Source organism: Calonectris borealis, chromosome 1 (assembly GCF_964195595.1).
Source record: "Calonectris borealis chromosome 1, bCalBor7.hap1.2, whole genome shotgun sequence".
Classification (NCBI taxonomy): Eukaryota; Metazoa; Chordata; class Aves; order Procellariiformes; family Procellariidae; genus Calonectris; species Calonectris borealis.
This window is the reverse complement of record NC_134312.1, coordinates 154,507,236-154,526,721: the sequence shown is the minus strand read 5'-3', so window position 1 is coordinate 154,526,721 and position 19,486 is coordinate 154,507,236. Positions and strand designations below refer to the sequence as shown.

At 44.2% G+C, this 19,486-nt stretch overlaps 2 protein-coding genes across 13 annotated transcripts in view; one reads left to right on the top strand and one right to left on the bottom strand.

Moving 5' to 3' along the window:
- Positions 1-12,681, bottom strand: part of CARS2 (cysteinyl-tRNA synthetase 2, mitochondrial) — a 41,305-nt gene extending 28,624 nt beyond the window's left edge. For 5 of the 12 annotated variants that reach the window (XM_075137203.1, XM_075137165.1, XM_075137185.1 and 2 more), the window contains exons 1-7: positions 12,312-12,649; positions 12,150-12,200; positions 7,862-7,979; positions 5,115-5,186; positions 4,373-4,478; positions 3,573-3,656; positions 681-810 (exon numbers count right to left, since the gene is read on the bottom strand). In XM_075137203.1, coding sequence (XP_074993304.1) covers positions 681-810; positions 3,573-3,656; positions 4,373-4,478; positions 5,115-5,186; positions 7,862-7,979; positions 12,150-12,200; positions 12,312-12,526 — 776 coding nt within the window. In that variant the 5' untranslated portion in view covers positions 12,527-12,649. Of the gene's footprint in view, positions 1-680; positions 811-3,572; positions 3,657-4,372; positions 4,479-5,114; positions 5,187-7,861; positions 7,980-12,149; positions 12,201-12,298 lie in introns of all 12 variants that reach the window. The other 7 variants (XM_075137216.1, XM_075137236.1, XM_075137225.1 and 4 more) reach the window with 5 other exon arrangements.
- A 63-nt stretch (positions 12,682-12,744) lies between these two features.
- LOC142075672 (uncharacterized) lies at positions 12,745-18,127 on the top strand. Its single transcript, XM_075137383.1, has 2 exons — positions 12,745-12,839; positions 13,443-18,127. The coding sequence occupies exon 2, from the start codon at positions 16,847-16,849 to the stop codon at positions 17,660-17,662; it is 816 nt and encodes a 271-aa protein (XP_074993484.1). The 5' UTR covers positions 12,745-12,839; positions 13,443-16,846; the 3' UTR covers positions 17,663-18,127.
- Positions 18,128-19,486: the final 1,359 nt, after the last annotated feature.

Genomic DNA, 19,486 nt, shown 5'->3' with positions numbered 1-19,486 from the left:
ATAAGTTAATACAGTGCAGGACAAAGTACTACCATCCTGTGGAGAAAATAAAACTTCAAATTAAGAGCAAATTAATTTAAACCAACTACAAGCAAAACGCTACTATGCACAATTCACATTGTGCCACAGAATATACTGCCACAGAGAAATCAGAATATTTAATACTGTGGCTGACTTTTAAAGAGAGCTTAGATGATTAGCATGAACATCCACAACTGCTGTGAAGATAAGGCCAGCAAGATCTCACACACTCGCTGGAGTCGGGATGGAATCCCATACCCTGTCCTCCTGACACAGCACTACATGCTGAACTAGGTCCAGTGGAGACTGCAAGAAGTGGGAGGGAGGCAAATGAAAGAGGTACCATAATTTTCACTAAAACTTTGGTTACTCAGTTCAAGTTAAAAGACTTGCTAATCAACTGTATGATCCTGCATGGCACATTTTAAATACCCCAGTCTGTCCCAAGAGAAGGTGCCAAAACATAGTAAGACAGCTACGCCATTAAGGTGGAGCAGTGTTTGTTTGGGCCACACGTGACATCCCAAATTGCACAAAGTATTCACATTAAAATTGGTGCTTTCTACTGATTGGAAAAAACACTTTCAATACTGCTGCTACCATTGTACTGTGACTGAAAACAAAAACCAGCACTAGATTTAAAATCCAAGAAATCTGACCTTGATATTGTGGAACACTCAATGTGCCATCCAGGTCTTCCGTTTCCCCAGGGAGAAGTCCAAGATAGCTCTTGAGGTTTGGCAGCCTTCCACAGGGCAAAATCTTTACCATGTCGTTTATCAGTATCAACTACCAAGAATAAGTGATTTGTTAATGGGACATGTCTCGAAAAAAAAAAAAAAAAGAGCAAATGAAAGCAAGTGGAAACGTGCGTTTAGTCAACTACTCAGATTTTAATCTCTTTTGCTCAACTCTTTTCCTGCAACTTTTCTCCCTTCTCCCTTATACAGGGCTTCCACTTTCTCAATCAAGCGTTTGAAAAAAATAATGTGTTGAATTAGATTTCTGCAGGCTGAAAAGATGGATTCAAGATTCTTTAATACATCTTATCCTTTCAGTCCTTTTGGCCTTCTCTGGTTTTACATCATTCATTTAGTTACTTATCAGCCAGTTTCCTAGGGCAAACAGATTGCACCGCAGCAGAAAAGGTAACAAAAACAACTCAAACCAAAACCCGCAAACAAAGAAAAAAAAAACCCACAATTTTTTCTCTGGGACACAAATAGTTTCTGGTTCAGATTCTGTAAAACCAAGAAGAGCATGGAGATGAGAATCAGAACTATTCTTGGACAGTAGCAACCTTCCAGGACCATTTTCACCAATGGCTTCTCCACAAAGGTCTCCTCCCCAGCTACATTTGTTGCTTCCTTCACCACACAGCCAAGGATGTCGTCTTTTTTGCCACGGTACCGCAGGGGGCGGTTCGTCTCTGCTGGCTCCTAACCCCTGGTCAGACCCACACCGCTCCCCGGCAGGGGTTCCGAACTCTGTATTTTTTTGCTGACAGATACATGACCTCACATTTGACTGATGCGGAACAATATACTTATTTGGCTTGAAGGGATCCAGCTTGGCAAGCAACTCGCACTGTTTCAAGTTCCCTTATTTAACACGGCTCATCTGTTTTATCAGCAGTTGATGCTAGATTTACTTCTTTCCTTTACTTATTTCATATTGCTAATAAAACCACAGTGTATCACTGGGTCTGAACCAATCCCTGGAGCATTCCAGTATCAACACATTTTAATGATGATTCTCAGCTATTTTTAGAGATCTACTAGATGGTCATTTTTCTTGAGCCATTCCGCTTGTACTTTATCGATATTACACAGAGTCAGTTTTTATTCAGAACGTCATGCAATATTAAGAGAAGCACATTACAAAAATCCATTACACCTGCTTCATCATTCAAAATTGATAAGAAATAAGGGGACAGAAATACAACTCTAGTTTTATCCACTGAATCTTCACCTTGGCTCTTTCACTAGTTTGCCAAGCTCTGGCTGATCTGCTGACTCCATCCCTCTTTCGCCTTTTTTTTTTTTTTTTGAGTATACTGCTACAAAAAAGCACTCTTCACCTTCTTGGTTATAAGCCAAACATCAGTCAAAATCTTTAGAAATAACAGTAAATTTACTTGAGGGGAAACAGGGTAAAACACAGAATCAGTCACGGTTGAGGCTGGAAGGAACTTCTGGAGGTCATCTAGTCCAACCCCCTGCTCAGACCAGCCTCAGCTACAGCAGGCTGCCCAGGACGATGTCTAGTTAACCATCCTCAGAGTAAAAAAGGGTTTTATTAGGTTTAAGTGAAATTTCCCGTGTTTCAGGTTGTGCCCATTGCCTCTTGTCCTGTCACCAAGCACCACTGAGAAGAGCCTGGCTCCATCTTCTTTGCTCCCCACATCAGGTATTTGTACACATGGGTAAGATGCCCCGAGCCTCCTCTTCTCCAGGCTGAGCAGTCCCAGCTCTCTCAGCATTTCCTCATATGAAGGATGCTCCAGGACCTTCATTGTACTTGCGGTCCTTTGCTGGGCTCTCTCCAGTATGCCGATGTCTCTCTCGTACTGGGGAGCCCAGCACTGGACCCAGCACTCCAGGCATGTCTCACCTCATGCCGAGCAGAGAGGAAGGATCACCTCCCTTGACCTGCTGACAATGCTCTTCCTAACGCAGCCCAGGAGGCTGCTGGCTGCCTTTGCAGTCAGTAACTGCCTCTAAATAACTGTCGACAAAACGCGTTCCCTCTGAGAGCTGTAATGCTGAAACAACTCCAGAGTAGAGCTGTGAGAAGTTTCTGGCTGCGATTCACCTGAGCATCAGCCTGCCAGGCATTTTCAGTAATTGCAAACAGATTTTTTTCAGTGAAGAAATATTGAACTTCAGTGCGCAAAGGATGCAGGAGAGCTGCGTGGAATTCTCCAATGCTGATCAGACCCAACTTACGGAAACTACAGAGCGGCTCAGCAATCCTGCTCAGCAGCTGGGCAACCGCAGCAAAAAACACCCAGCCAGGGTACAGGCATGCTCTAGCACAGCCTATCAAGAGATCGCTCACCCTCACACAAATTGGCTGCTTAGCAGTAGCCCAGCGAGAAGTAATGAAAGGACCAAATTCGTCTGGTTAGCACGCATCAGAAGGGTGCAACTGCCCGAACAATAACATGGTAGACGATGTTTCCCAGCATTTACCCTTGACTATCTCACTGCTGGCTAGTGCAACGGCTGAGACCACCACCTCACTATGAAGCTTGTATGTACCACTCCCAAGTATTTAAATAAAATTAAGAATCTTAATTGTTCTAGGGTACCAGAATAAAGGTATAAAGGGAACCAAATAAGAAAAGAAACCACCAAATTTCCTCTTGCACTGCCAACAGCGAGTGCCTCAATAAATAATTAAAAAAAAAAGGCCTTAATTAACCAAAAAGCTGGTTATACACAACAGCTTAGAAAACTGTTTCAAACTGTTGAATGAAGGTTTATGCATAGATATATCACGAGTTCAGACAACGCATTAATACAAACAAGTTGGTGCCATGAACATACCTGCTTCCTCTTGCGTATCAGGATAAATCGTAGTTAATACTCCATATCTTTTTCCCCAAGACTTAACATCAAAATAAACATTGCCTAATAGAAAAGAAATGTTTAATTTTATAGCAAAGATGGGGCATATTCATGATGAAGAGGGAACATTTCCCTGAAAGCAAAACAAAACAAAATGCCCTTCAACTCCCATGTGAAATTCTTATTTATAGATTCAGAAATACTGCAAATGCAGTAGCACATGTTTCCATGTTACCAGCTTTTCAGTAACCTCACTGCATGTGCTCATTCTGCACATCGGATTACTTTGTATTCTGGAGATCTCCCGAGGTTCTTCCCTGCCCATGCACAATCAGCAATCCCCTCTCTGACTGAAACATAGCCTACTGCTACTCCAGTTACAATGCACTCGAATGCTTCTACAACCACCAGCTCTGCTAAAAGAAGATCCATACATTGTGCTTTGCAGGCATATCTTTTACAGCACCTCCTGTTCAGAGCTAAGAGGTTCCCCCAACTCTCTTGTAGAAGCCAGGCCAGAACTTCCCCAAGGAGCTTAAATAGCAGTTCATTACAGTAAACAATTATATTAAGTAATGAGCTACATTTAACTTAGAAATTGAGTAATAGTTGTTCTGCCCACTCATGTCATCACAAACGAGTTGCTCACACCCTGTCTGTTAATCAACAGACGGAAAGCCTGGCACAGGGTATCTCATCTGATCCCAAAACAGGATTACTAAGAGCACTGATTTCCTGTACGTGTGCTGAACAAGGAGTTGCCTTGCTATACGTCTTACCTTGCGAGGTTGCATAAGCTTGTCCACTAGCAATTATTGTTTTTATAAAGGAAATTATCTGAGGAATATTGTCAGTCACTCTCATATACACTGTAGGAGGAAGGACCTTAAACAAAGAGTAACATCTTATTAACCTGTATGTAACACACTGCTGACAAGTCCCTTCAGTCTAAGAAACAAATTTTAAAGAACATTCTCCTGAATTTTATCTTTCAAAAGAAAATGTTGCAAGTATCATAAAAAGGTCATAAGCAGCATTTAGGATAATACACACAAAAAAAAAATCTGAGGGGTGGCAAAAAAACTCACTAATTTTTCCCAGTGGCTTACTCCCTGCTTCTGACAAGTATTCTGAACAAGAAGCAGATATACCTGAAGTCGATGAAAGAATATTTGATGTTTCATATGCTTTAGATCAGACTATTTCTGCATTATAGTAAATATGTACTATCTGTGAACCAAAGCTCTATTGCATGGGCAAAAAAAAAACCCAACTGTGTTCCTAAAGAAATTTAACTTGTTCATTCCAGATCTAGAGTTTGCTTCTCATCCAATTTCCTTACTCAAAAGGTGTGCAGTATCTTCCCATAAGAATGAAAAAGTAAATGAGTACTCAGTTTCCAAGCAACACTGTCACACAAGCCATCAATTTATTTTTTCAGATCAAACTGTCAAAATCAGATTCCTGACCAAAATAATTGCTTTAAAATACTCCTAAATTTAGAAGGTTAAGTATCTGTACCTTTAAGGCAGCCATATCTTGTTTAAAGTCTTCTTCATAAATACGAGCAAGAGCTACTGGCGATATATTCATCTGAAAAAGAGAAGCAGATCAGTAAATCATAAATCAAAGTAATAATATAAAATATTGCAATCTTTTATCAGACAGTTAATAGCTAATTGGAAGACTTAACGAGCCCCCAAGGTAAAGAGTCAGAAAGGCTTATTAATCCAACATTCATGGGGAAGACGTGTAAGTTATAAATAACTTAAAAGTAGTGTTTCTATGCTTCTGAATTGCCAAAATATTAATACATATCTTTTCAGAGAAAGCAACCGAAGATTAAAATAACAAACTCCTTCCCCTCCTCATTATTTTCCTCTAGAGAGGGTCTTCCATTTCCAGTGACAAGATACACTACCGTACACGGGACATGAAATTCATTCAACTTATTGGCAGGGGACACCAATACCACCTACATGTCAGAAAGACACATCAGAGACTTGCAGGATGAGTCAGGATATTAATTTTCAGTGATTAAGAAAAATAAGCTATTTCAGCTGATCATGGTTACTCATAGATCTCAGTACAATCAGGGGCAATGAACTGAAAGTCAGTACCACACTTTGCCAAGTGCGGTACTTCTCAAGCACTTTCTCTGCATTTCTCATTCACAGGGTGACGGAGAGGAACAGGGATCCTCGCAGAAATAACGAGAAAGCACAACCCCAAAGGAAAGAGACAACTTGCACATGACAAGATACTTGTTCTCAAATATTCAGAAAAGGCCAGTGCTTGAAAGACGCGTGACAGCAAAACCTGCCCTAGCAAGCAAAGTGATATCAAAGTGTTTCAAATGCAAGCTTTTACATCTTCTCTGAGGAGCAGACAACGTACTGTCAGTCTCTCCAGCTTGCAGATAACTGAATCATTAACAAAATAAATCCAGTTTCATCACTTCTAATTCATTACTGGAGCATCTTTAAGGGGTCTGAGTTTTAGAGCGCAGGTGGGAATCACTATTCGGACAAGCTCCTGGACAAGGCAGGAGTTCTGGTGAAGACAGACAAGATGCTCATCCAGCAATGAAATGAGGAAGATGCTCAGCACTGAGAAATGAAGGCACACTTCTGCCTACAGACCAGAGAGAGTGCTCTTCCAGACCCCAGCGACGGGACTCATCTCCCTAGACAGCTCAGCTGCTTCTTTGATCAGAGAGACAAAGGTGCCTATAGGAGGAAGATGGGGAAATTCCTCCTGTCCAGACGCATGTTCAAAACACAAAGAGACTCAAACTCAAAGAGACCACTGAGGCCATGCAGCACGCTCATCATAAACTAGATGCCCAACTTTCAGGTTTTCTCTAGATGAATCCCACCAAAGGATGGAGAACAAGCTTAGGCATGTTGATCCTACCACTGTAATGCTTCAGGTACAGAGGTCCCAACAGCAAAATCAGGCCACTGAGGTAGAGGCTTAGCCATCCAAACAAAATGTGCAGAACACAGCAGGCATTTCAAAAAGTCACAAAAAAAAGCCATTACTGAAAAGATTACTTCATAGAACCAAAGAATGCAGTAAAAGAACACAAGTTCTTTTTAAAACATCATATCATTTCCCCCTCCTCAAACACAGAATCTCCATAATGTTCTGGCAATAAGGAAAAATTTTAAAGTGCACATGTATAGATTTAAAATACCTGGGTTTTGGGGTTTTTTTTGGTTGTTTTTTTTTGTTTGTTTGTTTTAAGATTGCCTACTGCCTTAGAAAACTGCAAGTAAATGGACTAAGGGTACACACGTGTATGTCTCCAGAAGTGGTATGCTAGTATTCGTTTGAATGCGGTGCCCTATATTTAACTGGAATAGTAACTGTTTACTTAAAGATTAAATAAAAGTGACAGCTGTCAAATTCTCCGGCTCCAAGAAACTAGCGTAAAGCTTGCAACCGCAATTTGATCCAACACATTCATTTATGATCCAGAAGACATGAGTTACAGATTCTAAAAACCAAACAAAAAATTCAAAATGCAGAATAAAACACAGAATACATTCTCAGCGTTTCAGGGTCCAAAAAACCTTTCAAAAAAAAAAAAATTGGAATAATCATTCACCAAGCTCAGCTGGTAAAAAAGGTCTGATTAAAATCCAACTGAGAACCACTTACAGCCCCAATCTTATCAAGACTTACCCCTACACTCAGTGTTAACTTTCACGTAGGTGACAAACTCTGACAAGACTGATAAAGCTTTCCAAGGCGCTGACGTTGCAGCTAGATGGTGCTCGGCACCTTTCAGGAACCACCCTCAGCCTCGCGTGTGGTAATGCTATATATACTACCCTTAACCATCGATGGGACACAACGCTTCCCCAGAACACAGCCAGAAGCTTACTGGCTGCTAAGTTTTGGGTTATCCCAAAAGGGATAAGATACTCTCCAACCGTACTGAGGATTCACCCCGGCTTTTTCTTCCCCGCTGGTCTCCCAGGCAGGGGGTGAGGGCAGGAGGACGCCGGACGCGGGTGCTATAATGCAGCCTTCCCTGCCTCTCCCCCTCACACAACTCTGCACGCATTTACCTCCACGCAGCTCTCGACGCCCAGCCCCACTACAGCCACTCCAGGGGACCAGAAGTCTCAACGTTTACTAATTAAACCAAACAAAACTCAGCAAAAAAAACCAAACGCAGGTTAATTTTCCTATGTAGAAAATTTCCTAGCTCTAGAAAATACCAAAAGTTTGGGTCAAAGACTGCAGCAAATACCTACCTCATTGGCTCTTTTTATTATCTTGTCATCTATGTCTGTGATCCCCATCACCATGATAACTTCAATTCCAAAAAACCTAGTCATTATCCTTCGAATTATATCAAACCTAACATAGGAGCTGGAAGAGAAAAAACATGAGCTTTTAAACATGCAGTAGTAAGAATAAACTTAAACAAAAATAACCAACAGCACTAACAGCCACATGGACAATCTAAATACCCCAACATTTGCAATGAAAAGGTCTTCAGTGCACAAAGTGCTTTTCCAAAACCTGCACAAAAGTCAAAGCAAATTTCCCTTGAACTGGCCTACCCTCTTCTGGCATTAGTGACACATTACATCAAATTTTCTGAGTGTTTTCTTTTGTTGCATCTCTTTATTCAAGCACTGAAGTGCATTGGAAGCTACGTGTGAGCCAGGAGACTCTCTCAAAGCGAACAGTACACAATAAGTCACACAGATCAGATATTCTTGAAATACATCCCTCCTGCTTTGTATATTCTAACAGGTTTTCAAAATCCACAGGGCAGAAGAACAGGGAGAAATAAAACAGGATTCAAATGAACTTTGCTTAGGGTTGAGTAACAACTACAGCTACCAGCCACCAATAAATTATTTCATTCACACACTGCCACAGATCCTTTCTGATAGCAAAGAAGAGCTGCTCTGTGGGTTATTTTGTTTTATTTACACTCGAGAATAAATTCTCGAAATTATTCAGTCTCTTCGTCACAAAACAGAGTATTTAATGCTGATAGACTGATGTACCTACAAGCTGTACAGGGCTGTGGCAGATCTTCTGTCGCTCACAGACTCTCCACTTGTAATTCTCAAAACATGCTTTGAGTAAAACCCAATTATTAGGTGAGATATTAGAGGGTGACTAGAGGCTCCGGGTCTGCCCTGCAAGGTGATGAGAATCCTCAGCCTGCACTGGCTTTGGAGAAAACAGAGCCCGAAAGGAGACTCACAGATCTACATGTTCCCATTTCACCCGCAGCACCGCACGAACTGCAGCCCCCGTGGCTGTCAGAGCAACGAAGTGTAAGCAAATATTGGAAACGGATTTGTATCCTTCCCCTTAGCTGGAGGGACCAGGTGCTGTTAAGGTTCAGATTTATGGGTGTGTAATATCTTGACGAAGAAAAATACTTTTTGTTGTTGTTGTTTGCACTATACCCATGTTGAAAAAGGCTTTTTGAAAGCCTTGCTGCCAGGGAGATAGTTTTTAATGAATACCAGCTCACTGGGAGTAAGGTTCATCTAATCTGGTGACACGATTCCATAAGAATATTAAACTGGTCTTTGGATCCTGTTCAGGGGAACAATGCCAGCATCAAAGGCTTGACATTAGATTTAACAGCCCTGCAGTTGTAGTTCCCAGAGCAGACACAAATTTTGCACTGTTCCGTCTCCTCTGATCTTCCAACTGAATTGATGGAAGAAACGCTGGAAGAGCCAGAGCAGATCTCCTGACATCTCAGAAAGCAGGATCCTTACCACTTCAAGACTGAAAAGGAAAAGAAACAGTCAGTCAAAATCAGGGGGGTGGCAGAGCAGGCACAAGGGACTGAATGAAATCTCCTCTTGTGCTTGGTTTTACTCTTACTTCCAAGCATTCAGCCAGGAACCTGGATGCCAACCAGGCTGCAGCTCGCACCAGCACGATCGAGGACAGTCTCAGAACTGAGGGAAAAGATGGCATTATCTGCCCCTCTGATTTTTTTTCTCTATATAGAATGAGTTTTGGATGTTGTATTGAGACATACAGAGCACCTGTTTCGAAGACTGGAAGCACAACAGACTACAGAAAGTTGGATTATTTAGAGAAATAAGAAATCCTTGTGGAGGGGAAGGAGGAGGGGAGAAAAATAATAATGCCACTATTTTCAAATTCTTCTCAAGGATCTCAAACTCATTTCCATTGTTCGTTTCTGCATTATTACCTGCCGCATTTGTTGTGCTTGCCACAAGTCAAATGTAAGAAGGAGGGAAAAAAGGAATTCTAGTGATAAGATAACATGTCGCAAGAGTACAACAAAATGATGGTATTTTACAAGAGTGGCACAGTAGCAACAGCCATCACTCCATTTGACTTCACGCACTTTCCCAGTGCATCTCCTGGCCTGTAGACCTCCATCAGGAGCGTGCATTTCAGCTCTGCCTACCAAAGCTCTACAGTTGGACCTAGCTACCGGGAAAAAATATATAATTTTTTTTTTTTAAATATAATATCAGGAAGGCTCCACCATCCTGAACAGATCAGCTGAGCAACAGGATGTCAGCGCTGACACATGCAAGACCACAGACACTGGGAAGGAACAGCCAACTCCTCACACGCTGGAGGGTTTCACTGATCAGAAAAGAGAGAGGAAGGTCTTCACCGCAGGTATCTTGCCGCACAACAGCGCTACAGGAACAACACGTCAAGGCGCTAAAAAGGCAGCAGAAAGAGTATAACACAGCTACTTATCTGCAAGATACACCTCTCCAAAGGCAATATTCGGCCCTAACTATTCTTTCTTAAATCAGCAAGTGAAGAGGTCAAACCCAGGTGGCACAAATGTACGGCAAACCTCCACATCAGGAACGCTTGAAACTGTTAGTTTAGACATAGGATAAGAAGAGATGGGCAAGAGAACAGGCAGAGCGAGCAAGGCTTTCCTACTCCCTCCTTTAAGCAAAAGGGCCTGAACGCAGGAGAACAAGGAGAACCACTGACAAAAACAGACATTCAAAAGCAACAGAGAGCTGCAAAACCAAAAGGTGAAATTCGCCACCTCTGTAAACATTGTGCTCTAGACCCACTATACCCCTTTGGACAGGAGCGCTTCTGCAATTCCCTCTCCCGTTACATCACGTCAGGGAAGACAGGCCCTACCGTACTAGAGAACCTCAATCAAGTGATGAAGAAAAGAAATTTATTGGCATCTTTTTATACAGTTGCTCTCAAGTGATGATTTTAAATTGTCATTATTTCAAGGTAAACTGTAACACAGCCTGTATTACAATAACTGTAGAATTAAATACACAGATTGCTATGACTTTTTTTTTTAAATGCTAAAGTTCCCCTGAAGGTACTAAGTACAAACTAAATAATTCAAGATATCATTTTCTTGATTTTTAGAGCACCACAAAACAGCTAGGTTAGTTTTCTGCTAAGACTGGACAAAAGCAAGGAGGAAAAAGACACCACCACATACACACAACAGCAAAGCAGCATTTAAGGAGACATTGCCAGCAGTGTTTTTACATGACTGGCGTTTTAAAACTTCCCTTTTACAGAAGGAAGGAGCAGTTGTGCAGTACTGCAATAGCTCAACATTGAACAAAATTCAACACAAGTTTCTGACTGAAGTTGAGACAGGACCAGAAGCTGTGAAATGCCCTACATTAAAAGGGAATTACTCAAATACACAGCGTCTGATCTTCATACAGACGGCAATTATCTGAGAAACCCCTGCTCTTCCAAGGAGCCCAATGAATCTTGTTCTTTTAAGAATTAGGAGATAGGAGCTCAAGAGCAGCTGAGCTGTTGCAAGTCCCCTCAGCTTCACAGGAACCTGCAGGCACCCGGTGTGTCTTCTCGTCAGGCGCATTTTAAAACAACTGGCAGCAACCTTCTCTGGTGTATTTAAAGTCTTTTTTCAAAATTACTTATAATGAAGCTGGTTTATTATTGTAATTATCCAAATGACCTATGGAGAAAATGCTGTGCTGTTCTGTTTTTTTTTTAAAAACAAAGTAAGCCACTGAACTGTTACTATGCAAAAAGAACTTTTGGCTACCTGGGCTTTCCGACATTTAAGAACAGGTACTTTTATCTGTTAACCTTAAAAGCATCTTTTTAATAGTCAACCCTGAACGGCTTTCCCTCGGTGCTGACACCGCGTCCGAGCTCAATTCCAGGCAGAACTATCCCTTCGCACGGGCGAGAGGCTCCGCTCCAGGACCCCAACTCCTCTGCGCGAGAGGTCACGTTATGCCGATGTGATCTGAAATAACTCACCCTGCCTCGCAAAAAAGTGCGTGTTCTTAGTACTTTTCACCCCACAAGTGTCTCTTTCTGGACCAGCTGCACCAACAGCCCCAGTTCCAGGGGGGGGGAACCAAAAAGGATTTTGCCCTTTGCACGGGCCAGGAGGCGAAGTGCCGGCGCCCCCGCTGCGGCTCCCAGCGGGCTCTGTCACCCGGACACACGCTGCCCGTGTTGCCACCCGCGCCGTGCCCACGCAGGACGGGACATTCCCCCTCCCGCCCCCCGCGACTAGGAACAGCCGCGACTCACCAGGCGTGCCCGAGGTGTGCCCGGTCGTACACCGTCGGCCCGCAGCTGTACCTGCGGAGAGGGGAGGCAAACCGCACCCGTCACCCCCAGCACGGCAGGCGGCCGCGGCCCCGCGACCCGGCCCCCCGGCAGCCCCGCACCCGCCGCACCGCAAGGCGCTACCAGGTCGCCACTCCTTCCGTGGCCAGTACGAGCGGCTCCTTGCTCTGGCTCCGGCTGTTGTAAGCCACGATCCCGCTGTCCCGCCCCGCCGGCGGCACCCACTCCCGCCGCCGCGCCGCGCTGCTGCAACACCGCCGCGCCGCCGCCTTCCCCCCGCCGGGGCCGCGGCCGGGGCCGCACCGCCGGGCCGCCGCCGCCGCAGCTCCGCGCAGCATGGCCACAGCCCCCGGCCGTGGGCGGGCGGGCGGGGAGCCGGCAGCTCCGCCTCTCCGCGGGGAGGGGGCGAGGGGAGCGGGCACAACCCGCCGCGCCTGTCGCCGCGACAGCCGCTCCGCCTGTGCCGGGAAACAGCAGGCGAGCGGGGTAGCTACAGCCGGAGCGGCAGGAAGAGGAGGGGCCTACGGGCAGGGGGCGCGGCCGCGCCGCCACCGCTGCCACTTGCCGAGGCGCGGGGACGCCTCTGCGGCCGCTGCCTCCCGCAGTGGCCCGGCCCGGCCCGGCCCCGGCGTCCCTCGGAGCGGCCCCGCGGTGAGTCCGGCGGGCTGGGGAGCTTAAGGATGCGGGGCCGGGGCTGCCGGCTGCGCTCCGCTCCGCTTGGTGCGGGCTTGGGCCGGGCGGTGCCCCGCTTGGGCTCGGCCGAAATAGCGCGTACCCGCGCTTGTGCTTCAGTGTAACCGCACCAGCGCGCCGTTTCTTCTTAACGAGGTTTTTAGTGGGGGTGTTTGTAGGAAATATGTGATAATTTAACAAAACTCCCTCTGCTGTGTCAAGTCAATTTGGTCAAACGAGGTGAATCTATTTTACGGTGCCTTGCCGGTCAGGGGAAGGGCAGGCAGCCTGTTAGCCCCTGAAAGAAAAACGTGGTGTGACGTCCCCAAGCTGGACTTAATAAATCAGAGTCTCAAAAACCACTTCTGCACCCCCCTTAGTCCCACGTACCTGTGTAAAGCCCTGCCCGACCTGGATATTTCCGAAACTGACAAGAGCTGCTGCTGGGTGCTCAGGGAGGCACCCTGTGCGTTAGCCCGCCGATTGTCAACGTCCGCTTTCTTTCCAGTGTCAGGACGAGCAAAGGACGCGTGTTTTCTGATGATGCTTCTCTCATCTCACTGTGGATTTTTTTTCTTTCAGAGCGTACCAAGGAAACGGAGCTTAACTGGCTGCAGTACCTTGATCCACTTTGGAAATTATGAGCTACTTAACTAGAGAGAATAACAGTATAATGGAACTGACATAAGGGTGCCAAAAGTCTTTTTTAACTAGCATCTTTTTTCCAAAAGTAACTATGAGCAGGTAACAAGGAAACAAGTGAGAACTCTACAAGCATATACAATATTTTCCCCGCTACTCTCCCAGCTTCCAACCAGATGACTTCCTCAGCTGCACGCTTTGGGGTAGGTTTTTCCCCACCCCCCCTTGTTTTTTTACCCTCCCTGGGTAGATTGCTCTACCATTAAATTTCCCGGCCTCTGTGATCCCACATCAACTCCAGCCTTTGGCAAGGAGTACTTCAGGTCCACTGCCATTTTTAGGAAGCATCCTCTTGGCACGTGTTGAAGTTGAGGCCTCTTAGCTCCGGTTGCGGCCACCCTTGCTCTTGTATGAGAAGAGAGTGAACCATTGGTTCCCGCTCCTGACTGTCTGTCTCTATACGAGCCTCCAAGCAGGCTGTTCAGAGCAGAGCCTTTTCGGGTCTCCCCAACCACTGTATTACTCGCCTGCTAAAGGGTCTTGCTGGCCTCTGGGAGAAAGGTAATATCGCACCCTTTCTTGAATGGACACTGCAGGGAATAGGTCTGCCTGTGGTGACCTGCCTCACAGAAGTCCTTGTATTGTTTCCTCTTCTGTCTGCCAGGGACAGGTTTGATAGATTTTTCTCATATGTAATGTGATCATTTAAAACCATTGCTTTTACATAATAGTAGATTGCGGTCTACATCTTGCTTCATTTTAGAGAATATCAGATATAAAGCCCTACCAGTCACAAATGTTTCCTTTTTTTTTTCTTAATATGCACTTTCCACAATATTTTTCACTTAACAATCTTAACTTTTTGATCAAGTAAGAAACCTATTTTATGGGCTTGCTAATTTGAGACTAGCTAGGATGAAACTGAAGATACCATCCAATAACCTTTGTAAATGTTTGCTTTATATGCTACTCAGGAAGCTTCACAAGCCAATTATTTCAGTTTCCATAGTGAGCCAGTTTTGATGTCTTTGCCATTCAACACATACCCTGTTAAGAGTTGTCATTAAGTCAGTTGTCTTCTTTGTTCTGTACGGCGCCAACCACTCTGACAGAGTCCAAATCAATACTAGGTAACAATGGATGTTTTTTAGCCTTAATTCCAGGTTTAGCTATCATGGATGAAACTGCCAGCAGATCAGAAGAATGCTGCAAGAGCTTTTTCTTTCCCCAGTGGTTTCAGAAGGCTTAGTGTCTGTGCTATCCAGACTGGCTTTTAGCATTTAGTCCAGAAACCTCTATGTCCTGCTATAAAACATCATTCTTCTGAGGGTAGGAAACGCCACAGTTGTTATTAAATGCCTGAAATAAACAGTTAACGTTGTTCACACTTCAGATTTGTTTTAATGCAGTAGAATAAATTCAGTGGAATGACAGAAAGTATTCTACATGCGCTGAAGTACTAAAAGAATACAGTTTAAAACGAAAAGCACTACTAATCCTGATGGCTTAGAACCATAAATTATGGATCTTAAAAATACTGACACATTCTCACAGTCAGTCAGTCTATGGCTGTAAGCACACCTCTATTTATGCCATCCGTAACTACTCCCTTCCCGATACCCTTATTCCTGGCCTGGGACATGTGGAATAAGACCGTATTTGTCTACCAGAGAGGCAGAATAGCGGCAAAGGATTTGCTGCCTCCATCAGGAGACTCATCTTTGCTTCCACCTGGAGCAGAAGATGCCTTTAGAGGTTGCCGGCGTACAGGCGATCGATACAGGCCTGGGCCTGCTGTACTGCTGTTACCTCTGTATTTTCTGCTGAATAGCTAGTAGGAGATGCGGTCTGCAGAGTGGTACATCTCTTGGTCAAAATCCCTATCCCCGTGTCTATCATCTGAGCTTCACGTAAACTGTTGTTTCAAATACCCATGTATTTAATATTGTCAGGTCATCCTCTCACGTTTTTCTTAGGAGCCGTTAAGGCTAAAACTTCCTTTTTTTAAATAAAAAACTGAAACTCTAAGGTAAAGAGGTGACTCCAGAATGCCTTAGAATGGGTTTATATATTTTCTGTCCCTTTATCTGCACGTGCAAGAAGGCAATGTTTCACCTCTGGGCTTGATCGAAAGGGAAAATCTGGTAGAAGCACAGCTATGTGTTCTCCCCACCAGCAGCTCTGCAAAACTCCTGTGGTGGGCAGGGAGGATCTTTAGGGGTTCTGGCTCACCTGGCTGCTCATGTATTTTCCAGTTTCCAGTCCCAGGTATTCAGACCAGGACTATCTACAAGATTTGTCTCCAAGAGGTAAGATCAGTGGGCAAATCTCAGAGTATGTTTTGTATCATAAGTAAATAAACAAAAATTAAGCTAAAAATTTTTCCTTTCTATTTATTATTAGGAGATACATGTTTTTTAAGGTTTTACAGTTTTCCCCCTATTGATAAAAGTGCTGCATTTTTCTTCTAAAAAATTAAACCACACTGTCTTAGAATTGTTGACAGAGGAGAAAGGCTGCATTTGTTGTGTTATCAAGAGCACATTTCCAGTATCTGTGGCTCTTCCTGTCAGATTCGAGTTCAGGAACCTGGCAAGGAAGCTGACCCTGAGAAAATAAGGGGGGAAAAGGTTGTAAAGACACATTACAAACCAAAAGTGAAGATGAGCTAAATCCACTGTAGCGGACTGAATTTCTCTTAGCACTCTGTAGTAGCCTGTAATAACAGACACATTTTGACTTACCTTTTATAGTCCTTTTATTTTTCCAAAACCTAGATGCTTATCAGTTTGTCTAAGAATCTCATTTAATTTTTAAAAGGAGAATAAAAATTGTCTCAGGCTTATTACAAATGCTTGACTCGGAAATATTGTAAATGTTGAGCGGCCATTCCCCCAAATATTCACAAAGTAAAGAGTATGTTTTATAAAAGAGAAATCATCTTGAGATACTTGTTCCAAAAGAGTGATTCTGGGGAAATGAAATAAAACAGAAGAAATTTCATTGGTGGACATAAAGAATAAAATGAACTTTCCTGCTCTTATCAAAAGCCTAATAGGCTGGACCCTGAGTTTTTAACACCGTCTACTATTGTTCAGACAACCTACCCATCAACTGCTCTAACAAACGCTGCCTGTTTTTCATCAGAAGTGTTTGGGTCCTGGACCACAGTTTATGGAAACAAGCCTGAGGGTTGGTATGAATTCAGCCAGGGGTCGGATTGGTGTCTTTGTCAGTCGTTTCCAACTGTTGAGGTGCATCTCTCTTGAACTCATTGTGGGAATGTGCAGCCCGTGGACTAAGCTCCCCGTGACCTCTGCTGACTCCACGTTGGCATAACTCAGATGTACTTCTGCTTTGGCCTTGTACTGCAATGCACAATTTCTAGTTCCAATGCAGACAACACCAAGTTGGGCGGGAGTGTTGATCTGTTCGAGGGTAGGAAGGTCCTGCAGAGGGACCTGGACAGGCTGGATCGATGGGCCGAGGCCAACTGTATGAGGTTCAACACGGCCAAGTGCCGGGTCCTGCACTTCGGCCACAACAACCCCAGGCAACGCTACAGGCTTGGGGAAGAGTGGCTGGAAAGCCGCCCAGAGGAAAAGGACCTGGGGGTGCTGCTTGACAGCCGGCTGAACATGAGCCGGCAGTGTGCCCAGGTGGCCAACGGCATCCTGGCCTGTATCAGAAATAGTGTGGCCAGCAGGAGCAGGGAGGTGATCGTGCCCCTGTACTCGGCACTGGTGAGGCCGCACCTCAAATACTGCGTTCAGTTTTGGGCCCCTCACTACAAGAAGGACATTGAGGTGCTGGAGCGTGTCCAGAGGAGGGCAACAAAACTGGTGAAGGGCCTGGAGTACAAGTCTTACGAGGAGCGGCTGAGGGAACTGGGGTTGTTTAGCCTGGAGAAGAGGAGGCTGAGGGGAGACCTCATTGCGCTCTACAACTACCTGGAAGGAGGTTGTAGCGAGGTGGGTGTTGGTCTCTTCTCCCAAGTAACTGGCAATAGGACGAGAGGAAATGGCCTCAAGTTGCACCAAGGGAGGTTTAGATTGGTCATTAGGAGAAATTTCTTTACTGAAAGAGAGGTCAGGCCTTGGAACAGGCTGCCCAGGGAAGTGGTTGAGTCACCATCCCTGGAAGTATTAAAAGATGTGTAGATGTGGCGCTTAGGGACATGGTTTAGTGGGCATGGTAGTGTTGGGTTGACAGTTGGATCTTAGAGGTCTTTTCCAACCTTAATGATTCTATGATTCTATGATTTTTCGCTCACCTTTAATGCCAGTGCTGTTTAAGCTCACTAGGTGCAGCAGGTACAAGAAAGAGATGGCAGCAGCCACAAAACAGATATGAAAAGAGGCAGTGAGTGCAACAGTCTCAGGCAAGCAGAGGAAGAGATGAGGAGCTGTATCCTGTGAAATACCTATTTTCTCAAGCAGAAGTTGACTTAAAAAAAAAGAAGACAAAGTTTAGAATGGCAGGCCTACGTTAGATAAGTATTTGGGAAATTCGTGAAGTTCTTGAGCCTTTACTGGGAAGCAGAAAAAGGACCAACTCAGCTAGATTTGTTTTCCAGATTTTCGAATCCATTAATCCCACATCATTTGCTGACATGAACAGGTATTTCTGCCCCAAATATCTGTAAATGGCATACACTGTCCAGTGCACAGACAATGCATATTGCATGAAAGCGTGAACTATGACTTGTCTGCTGGTCTTCATACTTGCGAACCTCAGCTCTGCTCATCTTGCATGTTAACCTTTTGCAGTTTTGTTTCAAAACCTTCAACCATAAGCAAAATGAATAGACTTGTAAAATTCCGTTATCATCACCCAGGTAAGTATGAATTTAGCCTCATAAAGAATGAACAAACAAGCAAAAAAACCCCATACGTGACTGTAGAAGAGAGGGATTAAGCTATTAAATGGTGAAAAACAGCAATTCATTAGAAGGAATAACTCCTATGACTCGTCTGTATCTATAAAGTATAATGATTAATGATCAGAAGACACTATATTTTCTAATAAACAGAGACACAGCTGTAGTAATTACATAGTATTTCATATAGCAATATTCAACTAAGGCAGAGAAAGAGAAAGGAGGCAGCCAGAATTCCTTATACCAGCTCTCCTCATATATTCAGTATCTGCATTTGTGGAACATGTTTAGAGGTTTGGGATTTTATCTTCTTCATATTAAGAATTCTGAACTTCATGCTGATGAGATGGAATATCCATAATGACTGGAATAACCATAATTACTGGAATATGTATATGTTATATGAAGTATATGTTATATAATATTATATATACATAATATATATGTTACACAGTAGCTGCGCGAGTTGTTGATCTGGTTATACGTTCCCTTGATTCCCGCTGCTCTAAGTTTAGATCTTTAGTAAGGTAACAGCTTCAAGAAAGTTTTGAAAAACCCAGAGATTTGGGTTTCTAAACAGGAAAGATTTCTTGTAATCAGAGCAAAGGGGCTTGGAAGCAGAAGGAGGAGAGTTAGATACTTTATCCTCCTTTGAGGTACAGAAAATAGGAAGACAATGAAGTCCACAGGCCTCTTCCTTCTCTGACACATGACAATCATTCCCTACACTTCTACTTGTGAGGGCTCCACCGGCATAAGAAACGGACCCCTAATACAAAAGAACAACAGAAACTCCATTCAAAATCTCCCATCTCTCACCTACTGCAGTCCAGAGGCAAGAGGCCAAAGTGAAAAAAAAGCAGAGGAGGAGGAAGAAAAGCAGCAGAAATGGGCAATGGGTGTCAGCTCCACATCTTCCAAAACTGTCCAACCTGGAGACGTACACATATACCTGATTTCCCCCCCGGCTTCCTAAGAAGATGGCTAACACGCTGCTGAGCCTAAAGGGGGGCGCAGAGAATAGGTATTTCTGGGTACAGGTATATTTGATTACAGCACTACACAAAGCACTGAGAATCACCTTTGGGAACTGTGAAAGGCGACC

Coding starts and splice junctions, on each gene's coding strand:
- LOC142075672 (XM_075137383.1), top strand. CDS start 16,847: ATGTACTTCTGCTTTGGCCTTGTACTGCAATGCACAATTTCTAGTTCC.